At 42.5% G+C, this 18,309-nt stretch overlaps 1 protein-coding gene across 1 annotated transcript in view; it reads left to right on the plus strand.

Annotated features, from left to right (window-relative positions):
* Window positions 1-18,309, plus strand: part of CACNA2D4 (calcium voltage-gated channel auxiliary subunit alpha2delta 4) — a 112,466-nt gene that overhangs the window by 936 nt on the left and 93,221 nt on the right. The window contains exons 2-6 of the mRNA XM_059187456.1: window positions 2,496-2,577; window positions 4,397-4,513; window positions 11,628-11,687; window positions 13,014-13,176; window positions 13,526-13,657. Of these exons, the coding sequence (XP_059043439.1) occupies window positions 2,496-2,577; window positions 4,397-4,513; window positions 11,628-11,687; window positions 13,014-13,176; window positions 13,526-13,657 (554 nt within the window). The remainder of the gene's footprint in view (window positions 1-2,495; window positions 2,578-4,396; window positions 4,514-11,627; window positions 11,688-13,013; window positions 13,177-13,525; window positions 13,658-18,309) is intronic.

Genomic DNA, 18,309 nt, shown 5'->3' on the forward strand with positions numbered 1-18,309 from the left:
AGGAGTGGGGACCGGGAGGCCGAACAAAGCACGCCTTTGTCAGGGGTGCATAGCAACGGCACTGTTGACGTTGGGTAGTAGAGCCTCTACTGTTTCTGAGCCTGGCACAGTGCTGTGCAGTTGAGGACACGAGCTCAGAGAGGTTAGGGGACCTCCCCACGTTCATGTGGGCAGTAAATGGAAGTGCCTGAATTTAAACTCAAGTCCACTTGACCTGCGCTTTCCCCACTGCTGGGCTATATGAGGATCTGTTGCTGAGGAAGAGGTTGAGAGTAATTTTCCATCTCCAGAACACACAGCAACTGATAGTAGAAGGAAAAACTCTGGGAATGGGCTGAGTGTTGAGTAAGGTAGCTGGAATCCAGGTCTTGGTTGTGGAGAACCATAGCCTGGACCGTGTACATAGCAACCTCGAGAGCTGGCCAAGATTACTTGCCTTTAAAGGTACCTGTGTCTGTACCTGCCCTCTCCCTTGGATCCAGACCTCTGCCAGGCCCCTGGCACCAGCCCTATTTCCCCTGCTGAATCCCCTTCTCAGTCTTGTGCACCTCAATGGCACCACATCTCCCTCAAATCATGCTCTTCCTTCCCACTTGACCCTCACCCTCACCCCTTGCCAGGCTCCTACTGCCCTTCCAAATCTGTTGCCACCAATATCCCTAAAGATTTCCTCCCTGCCCAAACCACTAGACATCCCTGGCCTCCTCTCACTGAACTTCCTTCTCCTTGACTCTTGATACCTCAACGTCCATAACAATGAGCTCTCCTGGGTCTCCTTGGGCAACTGAATGAAACTTCTGTTCTCCTCAAGCAATCCTTTCCATCTGCCTGCCCCTGAGATTGTCAGTATACCCCAGGGTTTGTCACCACTCACAGGTCTTCTCATGCTCACACTCTCCTTGAATGAGTCCCTCTGCCTTCAGAATCTCAACTCACCCATATGCTAATGACTCTCTCAGCCCTGCCCCTGACTCTTAGACTGACATACGCATTGGCTATGGACAGCTCTTCCTGAAGATCATATGACGTTTTAAATTCAAGTGTGTGTCTTTCAAGATATAATACAATCAGTGCCTTCTGGAGTTGTGCAGTGCACAACCTGACCTATGGCACACAGCATCCCTGCAACAGGGAGGAATTCCACATTCTACATATCCCGGAACATTCTAGATTGCAGGGGGCCATTTGCTCAGTCCATACCCGAGTCCGGCATGATAGGCCACCAGAGCAGAGCCAGCCTCGCATCTGATCAGCAGTAGGGACCAGGAGGCGGAACATTCATCACCTTCCACCCTCCCCAACTTGTCCTCCACCCCGATCTTCCTGATATTCTGAATTTAATCCAACAACATCAACTTGACCACCCAGGCTGGAAACCTAGAGTCATTTTTGACTCCTCAAGCTCTTCTCTACTGTTTATGTAGAAATCTCTTCCGAATCTCTTTGGCAGGGTAAACTCTCCTGAACTTCTAACACTGACCTTAGATCCCGTTTGTCCCAAGAAGCCTTTTGGCACCACCACTACTCCTCTCCAAGCTTTGTTGGTACCCCTTCACCTTCATGCATGCATCACACTATCTGTATGTGGAGGGGTATCCCTCCTCACTGAGGGTGTTACAAAGGTGAGGACTACAATGAGGTCCCAGCACTGTGTATGATGGGGTGGCACATAGTAGGACCTCAATAATTATTGGCTGAATGACAGCATGAAGGCACCCTTGATAGGACCGTGTGGACAAACCCATTTGGCTCCATCCGGAGACGCTCAGATGAGGTCCTGTGTACTCATTGCAGGACACCCCCAGCCTTCCCAGGGGGCAGGACCTTGGTGCGTTTCCAGGGACGGATGGGAGGTCAGGGCTTCTCCACGAGGCTGCCTGCACCCCGGATGTGGGGTGGCCTCCTCACACCCCCCTGCCTGGCCTGCTGTCACCTGCACAGAAGCAGCTCAGAGCGTCTTCCTCTGCCGCAGCCTCATGTCCCCCTCTGCAGTTTTAATAGAGGATTCGGTGACCAGTAGTGACCTGGAACAGGGAACCCTGGAAAGCATGGCCCACTGAGAATCTTTAGTGGTGCCAAACAGCTCCCGTTTCCATCCTCAGGGTCATCCCCGTCCAGGCCTGGACCCATCCACAGCCTCTTCCCCTTCTCCACTCACAGAGAAGAACTCTTGGGGGCTTAGGGTCAGAATGTGCTTCCCAGCTGGTCCTCCCTGCCCCCTCAGGGCAGCTGTGGAGCCCCCAAAGGGTCCTCTTGGTTTCCTGCCCCAACCAGGAGGAAGGGTAGCTCTTTGTGTGTGTTTCTGGGTATAGGTCAGTATGTATGCCCACCCAGGTATATATATATGAAACTCTATGTATTATGTGTGTCTCTGAGTGTGTGTCAGTGGGTGTCTGTGTGTGCACACTGTTGTTTTCTATGTGCATGTGTGTGTGTGTCGCACGTGTGTCTGTGTGTGCATATGTGAATACACACGCACTCCCGTCACCTGGCAGAGTGAAGCTGTGGGCAGACACCTTCGGGCAGGACCTGTATAACACCGTGACCAAGTACTCAGGCTCTCTCTTGCTGCAAAAGGTCAGTAACCCCCTCCCGGGGAGCTCAAAGGGTGGTCAGAGGGCAGTCAGCCAGGGACTTCCTCCTGGTGGAGAAGCAGAGTCCTCTAATCCCTGAACATCCATGCTTTAAGTGGTCTTGGAGAACATCTAATCCATTCTCCTCGTTCTCAGATGGGGAAACTGAGGCCCAGGGAAGGAATGATTTGCCCAAGTCACAGAGCAAGTCAGTGGCCAAGAGCAGAGGGTCAGTTCAGATCCTCCAGACGCTGATGCCAGGATAGAATTGGATGGGCCAGAGATTTACCTGGACAGTTCTGTAAAGAATAAAAGGGAGAGGGAGCAGGTGTAGACAGAGTGGGATCCTGCCTTTACACCTGTGAGCTGGCACAGGGAGGAAGGAGACAAGGGTGAGTGCCTGCAGGGGCTGCTTGGGCTGGAGAAGTAGATGAGTGGGCCTGCGGCCCTCTGCGGGGAGAGCTTCCCTGACCTCCAATTCTCGGGACCTCTAGCCATGCAGGGGTGCTGGAGGGCACCCACATGGGGCCATAGCTGAGGTCTAGCCCACGCCTAGCTCCCCGGCAGGAAGAGGGCCTTGAGTGACAGGACGATGCAGCAGCTTCTCCTTGCCTTTATTTATTAATTACTTTATTGCAGATTGAAACCGAGTCTCTCCTCTTACTGGATTATAAACAACCCCATTCTCTCTGATATTTATAACTCCCAGACCGGTTTTAATAATAGTCTGCCATTCTCTATTATTACCATTTGCTAAGAGCTTTATACTCAAGATTTAATTCTCACCACAGCTTCATAAAGTGAGTACGATCTTTGCCATTTCCTAAATGTTGTTAAGAGCAAATCTCAGGTTTTTATGCCAGAGCGCGGCCACACTGCAGCCCTTCCTCGGGCCGCTGGGCGGGGCTGAAGGGAGTGGGCGGAGCCAGGGCGGGCACCTACCTCTCCCACGCCCCCTACAGGCCGCTGTAGCAATGACAGCTCAGACCCACTTCCGCTCACGTGGAGTTTCCACCCAGCGAAGCACCAGGTCGTTTGATTTTCTCATTTGTGCCCTCCAACCCCAGGTGAGGCAGATGCAGCAATAATGACGTGGCCATTTGGGGTAAAAGCATTCTAGAGCGTGCTCTAAAGCCGTCCAATGTCGCATCTTGTAGTTGAGGAGACGGAGTAACTCACGTGAGATCACATGGTCACAAGGTTGCCAAATGGGGTCATTAGACTTTAGTGACACACACACTAGGTGAGAGATTATCTCCTGCGAGCCCAAAGTGTAGACTTGAATCCAGCTCTCTTAACTCTCCTAGATTCTCCAGCAACTCCGGCAGCATGAACCCTTGTAACTCCTGCTGAGCTCTGCTCAGGCAGTAGAATTATAGTTCACACTGTTGGGAGCAGGGCCACACTGATACCTGGGGCATCAGGGAAAAATGAGCTGCTCATAATCCCTGTGAGCAGCACCAGGGAGGCATCATGACTCCATAAAGATGGAAATCTGGGAGACCTGGGCCATCCCAGGTCCTCCATTCAAGGGCTGTGTGACCTTGGTCAAGTTTGTTGACCTCTCTGAGCCTCAGTCTACTCCCTTTTAAGGTTATTAACCACAGATTTAATGTCCAAAGTTCCTAGAACAGAGAGAACTTTGATAAGAGGCAACTATTAATGGTAGTGGGGGCAATTATACCAGAAGGCGAGAGCCTGTCCTTACCTCTCCTTGAGTCAACAAGACTCCACAAGTGTGAATGCTTAGTTGAGAGGATGGAGGCTGCACGTAATCATGTACAAGGCTACAGGTGCGCATCTCTCCCACTTCCCCCACACAGAAATACAAGGATGTGGAACCCAGTCTGAGTATCTCAGAGGTGGACGGCTTAGAGCTGGTGAGGAAGTTCTCAGAGGATATGGAGGCCATGCTCCGCAGGAAAGTGGAGGCTGTCAAGGTACTCTCGGTTCTATGATTTGTGGAGGGGTTCTGGCCCAACCCCCATGACACCAAAATGACCCTCAATGTTGTGCTCCCTTTATCCTCTTTCCCACACCATCTTCTTCCTACCTTATGAGTGTCTGCTTTGTAGCCTCACGAGCCAAAAGATCATTTGTAAAGGAGAAAATGTTGGGAATCAAGAGAAGAGAGGTGGGGGCTGGAATTTGAACTCTGCCTGAGGGAATTTTGTCCAATACAATAGGATCAACTTACAGTGTCAAGAGGGGTTCTGCATCACAACCTCATATTCAGAGACAGGCACAGAGCAGGTATAGAGTAAAGTTTTAGGGGTCACTAACTGATGAATGAATAGGTGGATGGATGGGTGGCCAATGGGTGGAAGGGAATACAGCTGGATGGAGAGCTCAAAAAGCAAGCTCCTTCATCTCCTTTCCCTTTTCTCCTCTATCCATGCTCTCCTCTTCTGCATATCAGCCCACCCTTCATGGCACCCACATTCTCTGAGGGCCACCCAGATCCCAGAGGTACTTACAGTGCTGGGCCTCGTGTTCAGGTGATTCCCACATTGCACATCCACTGAGCAGGAAGGACATGCCCCAAAATCTTTGGGGACCTGGCTAAGTGGAGAGACATGGTTCCTGCTCCACCCAGCCAGAAATCTGACCATCCAAGACCAGTCTTATCCCAAAAAGGACTCCCTTGGGGGAACCAGGAAAATGACAGAGCTAGGATGGTAGATCATGCAGGGGAGGCAAGGTCAGGGGTTGGGGAGAGAGCAGACTGCAGTCTGCACAGTGGGCCTGCCTGGCTCCCCACCTCCCCATCAGAACCCACTTTCTGGGAAGCATCAGCATCAGAGTCTCTGGGGCCTTCTTTCCCACAAGTTACAATTTGCAGCCTCTTTTCCACAGCTTAGGAGAGCGGGATTGTAGCATCAGAGATGATAACTTGGGGACTGGAGAGCCCACCCTGGACTATGGTGGGAGGACACTGATCTCACAAACAACCAACACGGGCAGTCTGCCTCCTTCTGTCTACGGTGCTGTTTGAAACCCCTCTCTGGGCACAGACATTGGGCACCCCTTTGGGTACTGGTCCTTATGCTAGAACAAAAGTAATTCTGCTGCACTCCCAGAGACAAGGGCTCTGGGCTCTCTGGGGCTCCAGTTCCACTGTCTTTCCCATGGCTCCCACTGAGGAAACCAACCAAAAGAAAAGAGTGTTTGCTTGGCCAGTCTCCAAGTACCAGGCCCCACTCCTGCCTGGGGGTTCCATGGGGGCCTCAGTCACAGGCCCTTCTACATGGCATCCATCGGGAAATTTCCTGCAAAGCAGCACTAAAATTATCTTTGCCCTGTGAATAATGCTTCAGTGAAAATGAGAGCATAGATATCTTTTCAAGATTCTGATTTCATTCCCTTTGGCTATATAACCAGAAGTGGGACTGCTGGATTATAGGGTAGTTCTGTTTTAAGTTTTGGGGGAACCTTCATACTCTTTTCCATGTGGGGTACCAATTTACATTCCCATTGACAAGGCAAGGGTTCCTTTTTCTCCACACCCTCACTTGTTATCTTACATCTTTCTAATAATAGTTGTCCATCCCCTACACACCTTCCCTCTGGTGACCACCAGATTGTTCTCTATATTTAAGAGTCTGTTTTTTGGTTGGTCTCTTTTTCCTTTGTTTTGTTTCCAAAATTCCACATATGACTGGACTTATATGGTATGTGTCTTTCTCTGACTTATTTCACTTGGAATTACAACTCCTAAGTCCATACATGTTGTTGCAAATGGTAAGATTTCATTTTTTATTATGATTGAGTAATATTCTATTTTATAAATAGAATTTATAATTAAATAGATTTTATAAATTATATAGATACATAATTAAATTATATAACTATATAATTATATAATTTAATTATATTTTAAATCTATATAATTCTATATAAATCTATATATAATCTATATAATTAAATTATATAGACTTATAATTAAATATATTTATACACTAATAAATTTATAATTAAATTTATAAATAAATAGAATAGTAATATTCTATTTTATAAATAGAATAATATTCTATTTTATAAATAGAATAATATTCTATTTTTATAAATAGAATTGCATAAATAGAATCTATTTTATAAATAGAATATTACTCAATCATAATAAAAAATTAAATCTTGCCATTTGCAACAACATGTATATATAACATATATATAAAATAAAATATAATAATATAAAAAAGAATATAATAAATATAAAAAGGAAAAAAATATATAAAAAGGAATATAATAAATATAATAATATAAAAAGAATATAATGAAGTAATAAATAGAATATTACTATTAATACTATTAATATTACTATGTAATAGAATATGTATGCACCACATCTTTTTCCATTCATCTATCAATGAGCAAATGAGTTGTTTCTATATCTTGGCTATTGTAAGTAATGTTACAATAAACATAGGGAGGCATATATCTTTTTGAATTAGTGTTTTTATTTTCTTTGTGTAAACACCAGTAGTGGAATTACTGGATAATCCAGTACTTCTATTTTTAATTTTTTGAGAATCTCCAAATTATTTTCCATGGTGGTTGTACCAGTTTGCATTCCCACCAGCAGTGCACGAGGGTTCTTTTTTCTTCATATCTTCACCAACACTTGTTATTTCTTGTGTTTTTGAGTTTAGCCATTCTCAGAGGTGTAAAGAGATATCTCATTGAGGTTTTAGTCTGCACTTCCCTGATAATAAGTGATGTTGAGCATCTTCTAATGTGTCTGTTGACCATCTGGATGTCTTCTTTAGAAAAATGTCTAGTCAGGGGTGCCTGGGTTGTTCAGTCATTAAGAGTCTGCCTTCAGCTCAGGTCATGATGCCTGGGTCCAGGGATGGGCCCTGCATCAAGCTCCCTGCTCAGCAGGAAACCTGATTCTCCCTTTCCCACTCCCCCTGCTTATGTTCCCTTTCTTGCTGTGTGTCTCTCTGTCAAATAAATAAAATCTTTTTTAAAAAGAAAAGAAAAGAAAAATGTCTATTCAGTTCTTCTGCCCATTTTAATTGGATTATTCTGGGTTTTTTTTCCCTTGTTGCATTGTATGAATTCTTTGTATATTTTGAATATTAACTGCTTATCAGATATATCATTTGCAGATACCTTCTCTCATTCAGTAGGTTGCCTTTTGTTTGGTTGGTTTCTTTCGTGTGCAAAAGCCTTTCATTTTGCTATAGTCCCAAAAGTTTATTTTCACTTTTGTTTACCTTGCCAGAAGAGACAAATCTAGAAAAATGTTTCTATGGTCAGTGTCAGAGAAATTACTCCTTGTGTTTTCTTCTAGGAATTTTGTAGTTTCAGGTCTCACATTTAGGTCTTTGATCCATTTTGAGTTTATTTTCCTGGACAGTGTAAGAAAGAGGTCCAACTTTCTTCTTCTGTATGTAGGTCTCCAATTTTCCCAACTGTATGTTCACTCTGTTGATTGTTTCCTTTGGTGTGCAGAAGATTTCTGGTTTGATGCAGACAACGAAAGCAATACAGAAATGGGTGATGCAATCTCATTTCTATTTTTGCTTTTGTTCTCTGTGGAGAACAAAACTTCTTGACCAGTGTCAAGAAGCTTTTTCTTTATGCTTTTTTCTAGTAATTTTATAATTTCAGGTCTTACATTTAGGTCTTTCATTTATTTTGAGTTGATTGTCTTTTCTTTTTTTATGTTTTATTTATTTTTTTTAATTTAATTTTATTTTTTCAGTGTTCCAAGATTCATTGTTTATTTTGAGTTGATTTTCATATCTGGTGGTAATAAAGGCCCAATTTAATTCTTCTACATGTAAATATTTAGTTTTCCTCATACCATTTATTTAAGAGACTTTTTTTTTTTTTTTTTTTTTTTTTTTGCCATTGTGTGCACTTAGCACTTTAAAGATCAGTTAATTGTAAAATGTATGGATTTCTTTCGGGGCTCCATTCTATTTTATTTGTCTATATGTCTGTTTTTGTGCCAATACCAACTGCTTTGATTATTGTAGCTTTGTAATATATTTTGAAATCAGGAAAGTGTGATGTGAAATTAGCTTTGTTCTTCTTGTCCAAGATTGTTCTGGCTACTCAAGGCCATCTGTGGTTCCATATAAATTTTACAATAGTTTTTCTATTTCTGTAAAGAATGACCTTGGAATTTTGATAGGGATTGTATTGAGTTTATAGATCACTTTGTGTAGTTGGACTTTTTTTTTTGGTATTATTATTATTCCTCTTTTATTTATTTTGTTATGTCAGTCAGTCAATACATCATTAGTTTTTGATGTAATGTTCCATGTTTCATTATTTGCATGTAACACCCAGTGCTCATCACAACACATACCCTCCTTAATACCCATCACCCGCTACCCCATCCCCCACCCCTACCCCTCTGAAACCCTCAGTTTGATTCCCAGAGTACATAGTCTCTCACGGTTTATCTCCCCCCTCTGATTCCCTCTCCTTCAGTTTTATCTTCCTTCCCCTAATGTCCTCTGAGTTATTCCTTATATTCCACATATGAGTGAAACCATATGCTAATTGTCTTTCTCTGCTTGACTTACTTCACTTTGCATAATGCCTTCCGGTTCCAGCCATGTCGATGCAAATGTTGGGTATTTATCTTTTCTGTTGACTGAGTAATATTCTATTGTATATATGGACCATGTCTTCTTTATCCATTCATCTGTTGAAGGGTATCTCAGCTCCTTCCATAGTTTGGCTATTGTGGACTTTACTGTTATGAACATTGGGGTGTATGTGCCCCTTCTTTTCACTACATCTGTATCTTTGGGGTAAATACCCAGTAATGCAATTGCTGCATTGCAGGGTGAGTCTATTTTTAACTTTTTGAGGAAACTCCCTCCTGTTTTCTGAAGTGGTTGTACTAACTTGCATTCCTATCAACAGTATAAGAGGGTTCCCCTTTCTCCACAATCTCACCAACATTTGTTATTTCCTGCCTTGTTAAGTTTTGCCATCCTAACTGGTGTAAGATCATATCTCAATGTGATTTTTATTTGAATTTCCCTGATGGGAAATGATGTTAAATATTTTTTCATGTGTTTGTTAGCATTTATATGTCTTCTTTGGAGAAGTGTCTGTTCATGTCTTCTGCCCATGTTTTGACTTGATTATTTCTTTTTTGGGTGTTGAGTTTGAGAAGTTCTTTATAGATCTTGAATAACAACCCCTTATCTATAATGTCACTTGCAAATATCTTTTCCCTATCTAAGGGTTGCCTGTTAGTTTTGTTGACTGTTTCCTTTGCTGTGCAGAAGTTTTTATTTTGATGAAATCCCAAAAGTTCATTTTTGTTTTTGTTTCCTTTACCTTTGGAGACGTGTCATGAAAGAAGTTGCTGTGACCAGTGGTAGTGCTGTCATTTTAACAATATTAATTTTTAAAAGAATATGAATTCTTCCAATCCATGAAAAAAGATCTTCCTATTATCTGTGTCTCCTTTAATTTCCTTACTTCCCATGATGCTCTATAATGCTGGCATCCTTTCCTTTTTCTTTTCTTTCTTTCTTTCTTTTTTTTTTTTTAAGTTGTGGTAAATACACATTATACAAAAGTTACCAGTTGGTAACCTGGATGGCTCCGTCAGTTAAGCATCCAACTCTTGGTTTAGGCTGAGATGATGATCTCAGGGTGATGAGATAAAGCCTGGCTTTGGGCTCTGTGCTGGCCATGGAGCCTGGTTGAGATCTCTCTCCCTCTCTCTTTGTTCCTCCTCCCTTGCTCATACTCTCATATGCTCTCTCTCTAAAAATAAGATAAAATAAAATAAAATAAATATTTAAGTTACAATTTTAACCATTTTTAAAGTGTACAGTTCAGTGGCATTAGATACACTCCATGCAACTATCTTCACTATCTAGTTCCAGAACTTTTCATCACTCCCAAACAGAAACCCTGAACCCATTAAGCAGTCACTCCAATTTCCTTACCCCTCTGATTTCTTGTAACCATTAATCTGCTTTCTGTCCATAGATTTTCCATTCTGGATATTTCACAAAGGTGGAGTTATACAATATATAACCTTTTTATATCTGGAGTCTTTCACTTCATGTTTTTAAGGTTCATCATGTCTTAACATGTACCAGAACTCCATTTATTTTTATGGTTAAAAATTTTTTTATTTATGGGTATCCCCCATTTTGGGGGATGTTCATCAATTGATGAATATTTGGATTGTTTCTATCTTTTGACTACTGACTATGCATATTTGTATGTATGTGTGTAGAATAGATACATATGTGAATATATGTACATACACACACATTTTAATAGACTTTAATTTTATTTTTTTAAATATTTTATTTATTTCAGAGAAGAGAGAGAGCATGTGTGCAAGCATGGGGGGTGGATTGCCAGATGGAGAAGTAGACTCCCCTTGGAGCAGAGAGACTGATATGAGGCTCGATCCCAGGACTCTGGGATCATGATCTGGGCCAAAGGCAGACACTTAACTGACTGAGCCAGCAAACACCCCTAGACTTTGTTTTGGAAGAAAGTAAAGTTTCCATATACCCCTGCCCCCACAAATACACAGTCTCCCCAGCTATCAGCAATTCCCACCAGAGTGATACATTTGTTACAATTGATGAACCTATATTATCACATGATTATCAACCAAAGTCCAGGTTTACATGAGGGCTCACTCTTGGTGTGGTACATTCTATGGGTTTTGACACATGCATCCAACATTATAGATCATGCAGAGTAGTTTCACTGCCCTAAAAAGTCCTCTGTTTTCTGCCTATTCGTCCCTCCCTCCCCAAAAACCTCTGGCTACTACTGATCTTTTTCCTTTTTCTGTAGTTTTGCTTTTTCCAGAATGTCATGTAGTTGGAGCAGGACGTAGCCTTTTCAGACTGGCTGCTTTCATTGAGTAATATGCATTAGGTTTTGGCCATTGTGAGTAGAGCTGCTATAAACAATTATGCGCAAGTTAGTGTTTGAGTACCTCTTTTCAGTTCCCTTGGGTAAATTCTTAGCAGGAGAAATTACTGAAAACCTTCTGGACTTGTTTTGTCCATTCATTCTCCCTTTTGTGTTCCCATCCTGCAGAATCTAGTAGAGGCTGCTGAGGAGGCTGACCTGAACCATGAATTCAATGAGTCTCTGGTGGTGAGTCTGCCTGCTCCCAGAGCTGCTGCTGGGAGAGTATGACTAATGGCCGAACCACAACCAAGGCCAGGGTCACCTGAGTACAAGATATGGAGGGGTGGGGGAAGGGAGGTCCCACACTGTCTTTTGATGTGCATAGGATTTGTATGAACCTACAGTAGTAGTTTAATTCTGAAATGTTCTGTGGTCTTTAAGAAGAGATTTATGGATCGGGTAGGAGAGATAGCTATCAAGACCTGGGGGGGCAGGGCACAGAGCAGCAGTCCACCCGTTCCATAAACACGTATTGCCCAACCACAGTGGGTTAGCCTCTGCAAAGATTAAAAAGTCAAGAAGCTCATAGACCAAATTACTCTAGCATATGGCATGTAACCAGCCCATGAGAGTTGGTAAACAGAGTTACAAGAATACAGAAGGGAAGGGGTGCTTCAGCAGGCAGGGTGGCTTTCAGGCCAGCCTCAGGCTGCGGGGGATTTGAGCAGAACAGGCATGGAGAAGCTGAAGGAAAAGAAAAGACACCGAAATTGGAAAACACAAGATTGTGGAAATTGTGAATAGTCAGCTCTGTGTATCCAGGGGATGGTGAAGTGGAAAGTGACTGTGGACAGATAGGAATTTGGCCTCACTTAAGCTCAGAATGGCACATGTTGAAGGGTTTGAGCGAGGGAGGGACACAGCGGGATCTGTGTCCCTTGCCGTCAGCGGTGTTGTGGCATGGGGTGGGACGTAGAGTGTCCTGAGAGGGCTGTTCAAGATCTGAACCAGGTGGTGTGCGGGGAGTGGGGAAGAGGCTCTGATTATGGCTCTAAGTGTGGTCATCCAAGTGGACCCCCCCCCAACACTGCATGTTAGAGCCAGAGATCACACTGATGACTCCTCAGAGGGGCACTGGGGCCACAGGCTGTTTCTTAAAGAGAGAACCTCCTAGAACCCACTGTTCCAAGTCTCTAGGAGCTCCCCACACAGGAAAAAAAAAAAAATTGTGGTGCCCATGATGCTGCTTCTGTCTCTTTACCTCACCTTAGATCTCTGGTTGCTTGTCTCTGGCTCAGATCACGCTCTACAGAGTGGGAAACTGAAGCAATAATCTAGACCATTTACAACAAAAACCAAGTGAATCAACCATGCACTCCAGTATCTGGCTATGTATTGTCTGTATGTGTGATACAGATCATTGTCGGAGTTGTTCACGGCTGTTGCTGGTATAGACGCTGTCAGTCTGTCTGACCCTGTCTCCCATGTCTGAGTCCTCTGACCTGTGCCATTTGTTTTTCTCTCTCTCTTGTGTCCACACTGTCTGTCCTGCTCACACTTGTCTGCTCCTAGTTTGACTATTACAACTCTGTCCTGATCAACGAGAGGGACGAGAACGGCGATTACGTGGAACTGGGGGCTGAGTTTATCCTCGAGTCCAATACACACTTCAGCAACCTGATGGTGAACACCTCCATCAGCAATGTGCAGCTGCCCACCAACGTGTACAACAAAGGTAACTCCCCACCCCCACCTGACACTCTCCCTGAACAGCTTATACTGTGAGTTTTAACGCTATGCCTCCATTTTCCCGAGAAGCCATGAAGGGTATAAACTGAGTCTCCAACCTCTTACACTGAGGAGAACAAGAAGAAGGGATTCTGCACCAGTCTGGACTGGGAGAAAGCTCAGTGTTGCTGGATTGGAGGGTGTGAGTGTGGCTTTCTGAGTGTGAGGTAACAGGCAGCTGTGAACAGCATCACTGTAGCCTGTGTGTGTGTGTGTGTGTTCAGTGGATGAAGAACCGGTCACTGTTGCTTGTGACTTAGTTTCCCTGTAGCTCCTTCTGTAATCTCATCCTTTAGACCCAGACATTTTAAATGGAGTCTACATGTCTGAAGCCTTGAACCCTGTTTTTGTGGAGAACTTCCGGAGAGACCCAACACTGACCTGGCAATATTTTGGCAGCTCCACTGGATTCTTCAGAATCTATCCAGGTAGGGCCATGAGAAGGCATTTCTGTGGCCTTTTCGGCTTTTCTTGGAATAAGGCAATAGAGCATTGGAGACAGACCTTGGCACTCAGGCCCCCAGTGAATGAACTCCCACCCCATCCAAAAGCATCTCTAAACCACACTTTGACACCCTTTATAACATGATAAGCACATTTATGATAGATAGTTATTAATAAATGAATCAATCAATGAATCAATGACACCATCAATCACCATGGTAACCAGACCCAAAATGCCCACATTAAATCCTTGTCCCATAAAAAGCACTGTGGAAAATTCAAAAATAAGATAAAGCAAGTCTTGATCCTAAGAAGTTTACATCCTAATTGGAGACGTGGAGCGTATTCGCTTGAAGTGCTCAATGGCAATGTAAAAATTTTCACAGGTTACTGTGTGATTAATGGCTAACTAAATGGACTGCATGGAGAAAGTTCCCTTGTTCATCAATAAAAATAAGAAACAGAAATATCTACCACAACATTTGCATTTTACTCCAACCCATTTTTATATTTTTAGCACACTATCTGGAAAGTCTTGTAGCTGCCCTGCATTTCTGAGACAGGAAAACAGAAAAGTCCTAAAGGATTTTTAGTGTTCCCAGGCTGGAAAAGCCAGTTCCTCTGCAGGACTACATGGGGATCTTAGAGCCGACAGGGTTCCTGTTGTTAGCCTGCCCTTATCTCTCTGCCTGAATCCACAACCAGTCGCTGGTTCTTTTCTGCTCTCCTGAGCCTCGATGAGCAAGCTCTTCCCCCTTCCATGTAACAGCCCTTCAAGTGCTTGAAGTCAATTCACATGTCCATGGGCCCTTCTTCAGGGTAGAATTTCCACAAGTATTTCTGCCACACCAGGGCTTCCAGAGACATCAACTTGTGTGCAAATAACACTGTCCAGTTATAGTCTGCAAAGAAGGGGGCAATTTCTCACATCCACATCCACATTTATAGATACATGTCAGCCCTCAGGTGGACTGTATTGGGTTGACCATAAATCCTTGACCATGATATACTGTGCCTATTTCTATTTATCTTATTTTTAATTTGTTTAAAAGAGATGCTTGTATATACATGATGGATGCAAAAACTAGAATGTTACCAAACCTCTCTCTACTTAATATGCTCCTCCTCTGATCTGCCCTTGGCCCCCCAACTTTCCCGCAATCCCACCCTCCCAATGACCAGGTAACAGCTATCCTGCACTTTGAACTTAACATCTATTTGAATTTTTTGGCCGTCTGCTTAGTTATTTAGTCTTATCTCATATTTACACACACACACACACACACATCTCCTCAAAAATGCATTGTTTTGTTTAGCTCATTTTTGAAATTTACTAAACTGGTTTTATGTATAGACTTTCAGAGCGTACTTTTTTATTCAGTATTATACTAGCAACATTCATCTGGGTTGTCACATATATCTGTACTTTGTCATTTTTGTTCCTGTATCATATTCTTGAGGGCCAATAGATCAGTTCATTCATCCTCCTGATCCTGTCTGGATTGTTTGCAGTTTTTTTTTCTTCTGGTTTTTTGTTTGTTTTTTATTTCTTATTTTTGTTTTGTTTTTTTGGTTTTTTTTGTTTTGTTTTGTTTACTTTTAAGAACAGGGTTGCTATGAACATATCTTATGCATGTGTCCCCAGACACATTATAAGAGCTGCTCTTGAGCATGTACCTAGGGATGGAATTGTTAGGTCCTAAGGTACAGGACTGTTCGGCCATGACAAGAGAGTACAAAATTGTTTTTAAATGCTTGCACCAGTTATAATCTGACCAGCCATGAATAAAAGGTTCTGTTGATGCACATTTTCTCAAACACGGGGTATTGTGAAATGTTAACCATTTTTGTTAATAACACTTTAGTACAAAATGGTATTTCACTGTGGTCTGACACTGTTTCTTCCATCGCTTAGAAGTTGAGCATCTCTTTCTTCCTATGTCATTTGTTGTATGCTTTTCTTCTTCTGTGAAATGGCTACTATGTCTTCTGTCTGTTCCCTTTCCTAATGTTAATCTGTCTTTACGGTTTTCTGAAAACCTAACTTGATCATAGCAAGTTAGTCTTTTTTTTTTTTTAAATTAATTTATTTATTTGACAGACAGAGATCACAAGTAGGCAGAGAGGCAGGCAGAGAGAGAGAGAGAGAGAGAGGGAAGCAGGCTTCCTGCGGAGCAGAGAGCCCAATGCGGGGCTCGATCCCAGGACCCTGAGATCATGACCCGAGCCGAAGGCAGCAGCCCAAACCACTGAGCCACCCAGGCGCCCCTAGCAAGTTAGTCTTTTATGCGTTATTGGATTTAGTTTACTAGTATTTTTTTTAAAGATTTTATTTATTTATTTGACAGACAGAGATCACAAGTAGGCAGAGAGGCAGGCACAGAGAGAGGAGGAGGCTCCCTGTTGAGCAGAGAACCCCCTGATGCGAGGCTCGATTCCAGGACCCTGAGTTCATTATCTGAGCTGAAGGCAGAGGCTTAACCCACTGAGCCACCCAGGTGCCCCTAGTTTACTAACATCTTGTTCAGGACTTTTTGAGTAAAATGGTCTTGTAATTTCTTTTTCTAGTACTGTCTTTGTCTGGTTTTCAAAATTATACTAGCTTCATAGAATAAACTGGGAAATATTCCCTTTTTTCTGGTTTTTGGAAGTCTTTAAATAAGTTAGTTTTCCTTGAAAGCTTGTAAGGATTCATCTATAAAACCATATAGGCTTGGGGTGTCTGGGTGGTTCAGTTAGTTAAGTGTCTGCCTTTGGCTCAGGTCATGATCCTAGGGTTCTGGGATCAAATTCCACTTGGGCTCCCTGCTCAGTGGGAAGCCTGCTTCCCCCACCCTTACTCCCCTTGCTTTGCTTGTGTCCTCTGTCACTGTGTCTCGTTCTGTCAAATAAATAAATAAAATCCTTTTTAAAAAAATATAAACCTGATGTTTTCTTTATGGGAAGATTTTAAATTACCACTTCAAGGAATTTATGCTTATGGGCCTAATAAAGCTTTCTATTCCTTCTTAATTTGGTAATATACCTTTTCTAAGATTCCATCTATCTTGTCTGAGTTTTCAAAACTATTTTTAGGAAGCTATTATTCTATTATCTTTTTACTCTCTGCTGTATCTATAATTATTTCCTGTTCTTATTCATAGTATTACTCTTTTTTTTTTTTTTTAATCATTGCACCACTGGGTTTTCTGTTTTGTTAGTCTGTCTCAGGAATCATCTTTTGTCTTCATGGACTACTCTCTATGGCTTCTGTGTTCTCCATGTCACCTGTTTCAGTTCTGACCTTAGCTCTTCTTCTTCTTCTTTTTTCTTTTTAAAGATTAATTACTTAATTTATTTATTTGACAGAGAGAGTGAGAGAGAGAGAGAGAGATCTTAAGTAGGCAGAGAAGCAGGCGGAGAGGGGGAAGCAGGTGGAAAGAGTGGGGAGGAGAAATCCATGCTGAGCAGAGAGCCCGATGTGGGGCTTGATCTCAGCACCCTGAGACCATGACCTGAGCCAAAGGCAGAGGCTTAACCCACTGAGCCACCCAGGCACCCCCTTAGCTCCTCTTCTCCCTTTCCTTGGATCTATCTGCTGTTCTTCTTTCCAACTTATTAAATTGTACACTTAGCTTTAACTTTTAGCCTTTCTTTGTTACTAAAGTAAAAGTTTTTGTGCTTTTTAAAAGATTTTTATTTATTTATTTGATAGAGATCATAAGTAGGCAGAGAGGCAGATGTGGGGGTGGGGGGAGGCAGGCTCCCTGCTGAGCAGAGAGCCCAATGTGGGGCTCGATCCCAGGACCCTGGGATCATGACCTGAGTCGAAGGCAGAGGCTTTAACCCACTGAGCCACCTAGGTGCCCCTAAAGTAAACGTTTTTAATGAGACTCTAGACCTAGAAGCTCCACTTTTGCTGTCTCTCATTAGGAATGGTTTCTAAATTTTTAAAATTATAGTAAAATACATATAACATAAAATTTATTACCCTAAATTTTAAATTGGAATGATAATTGATATACCTATTATATTAGTTTCAGGCATATAACATAGTGCTTCAATTTTTTTATACATTACAAAATGTTCACCTCAAGAGCTCATTAACCTCTGTGACTGAACAATTATTACAGTGTTATTGACTATATACCCTATGTTGTACATTACATCCCTGTGACTTATTTATGTTATAACGAAGTGTTTATCTCTTAATCCTCTTCACCTCCTTTGCCCATTTCCCAACCCCTCACCTCTGTCAACCACCAGTTTGTTCTCCGAATCTTTGAGTCTGTTTCGGTTTTGTTTTATCTGCTCATTTACTTATTAGATTCCACACATATGGTTTTTGTTTTTGTCTGACTTATTCACTTAGCCTAATACTTTCTAGCTCCATCCATGTTATTGTAAATGGCAAGATTTCGTTGTTGTTGTTGTTGTTGTTTTTTATGGCTGAGCAACAACACATTCTACTGTGTGTGTATAGATATAGATATAGATACAGATATAGATACAGATATCTCACATCTTCTTTTTCCATTCACTTTTCAATGAACACTTATGTCGCTTCCATGTTTTGCTAGTATGTTAGTACTACAGGAAACATAGGGCTGCATTTATCTTTTCATATGAGTGATTTTATTTTCCTGAAACAAATATC

The sequence above is a fragment of the Mustela lutreola genome, chromosome 8 (genome assembly GCF_030435805.1).
Source record: "Mustela lutreola isolate mMusLut2 chromosome 8, mMusLut2.pri, whole genome shotgun sequence".
In the NCBI taxonomy this organism is placed as follows: Eukaryota; Metazoa; Chordata; class Mammalia; order Carnivora; family Mustelidae; genus Mustela; species Mustela lutreola.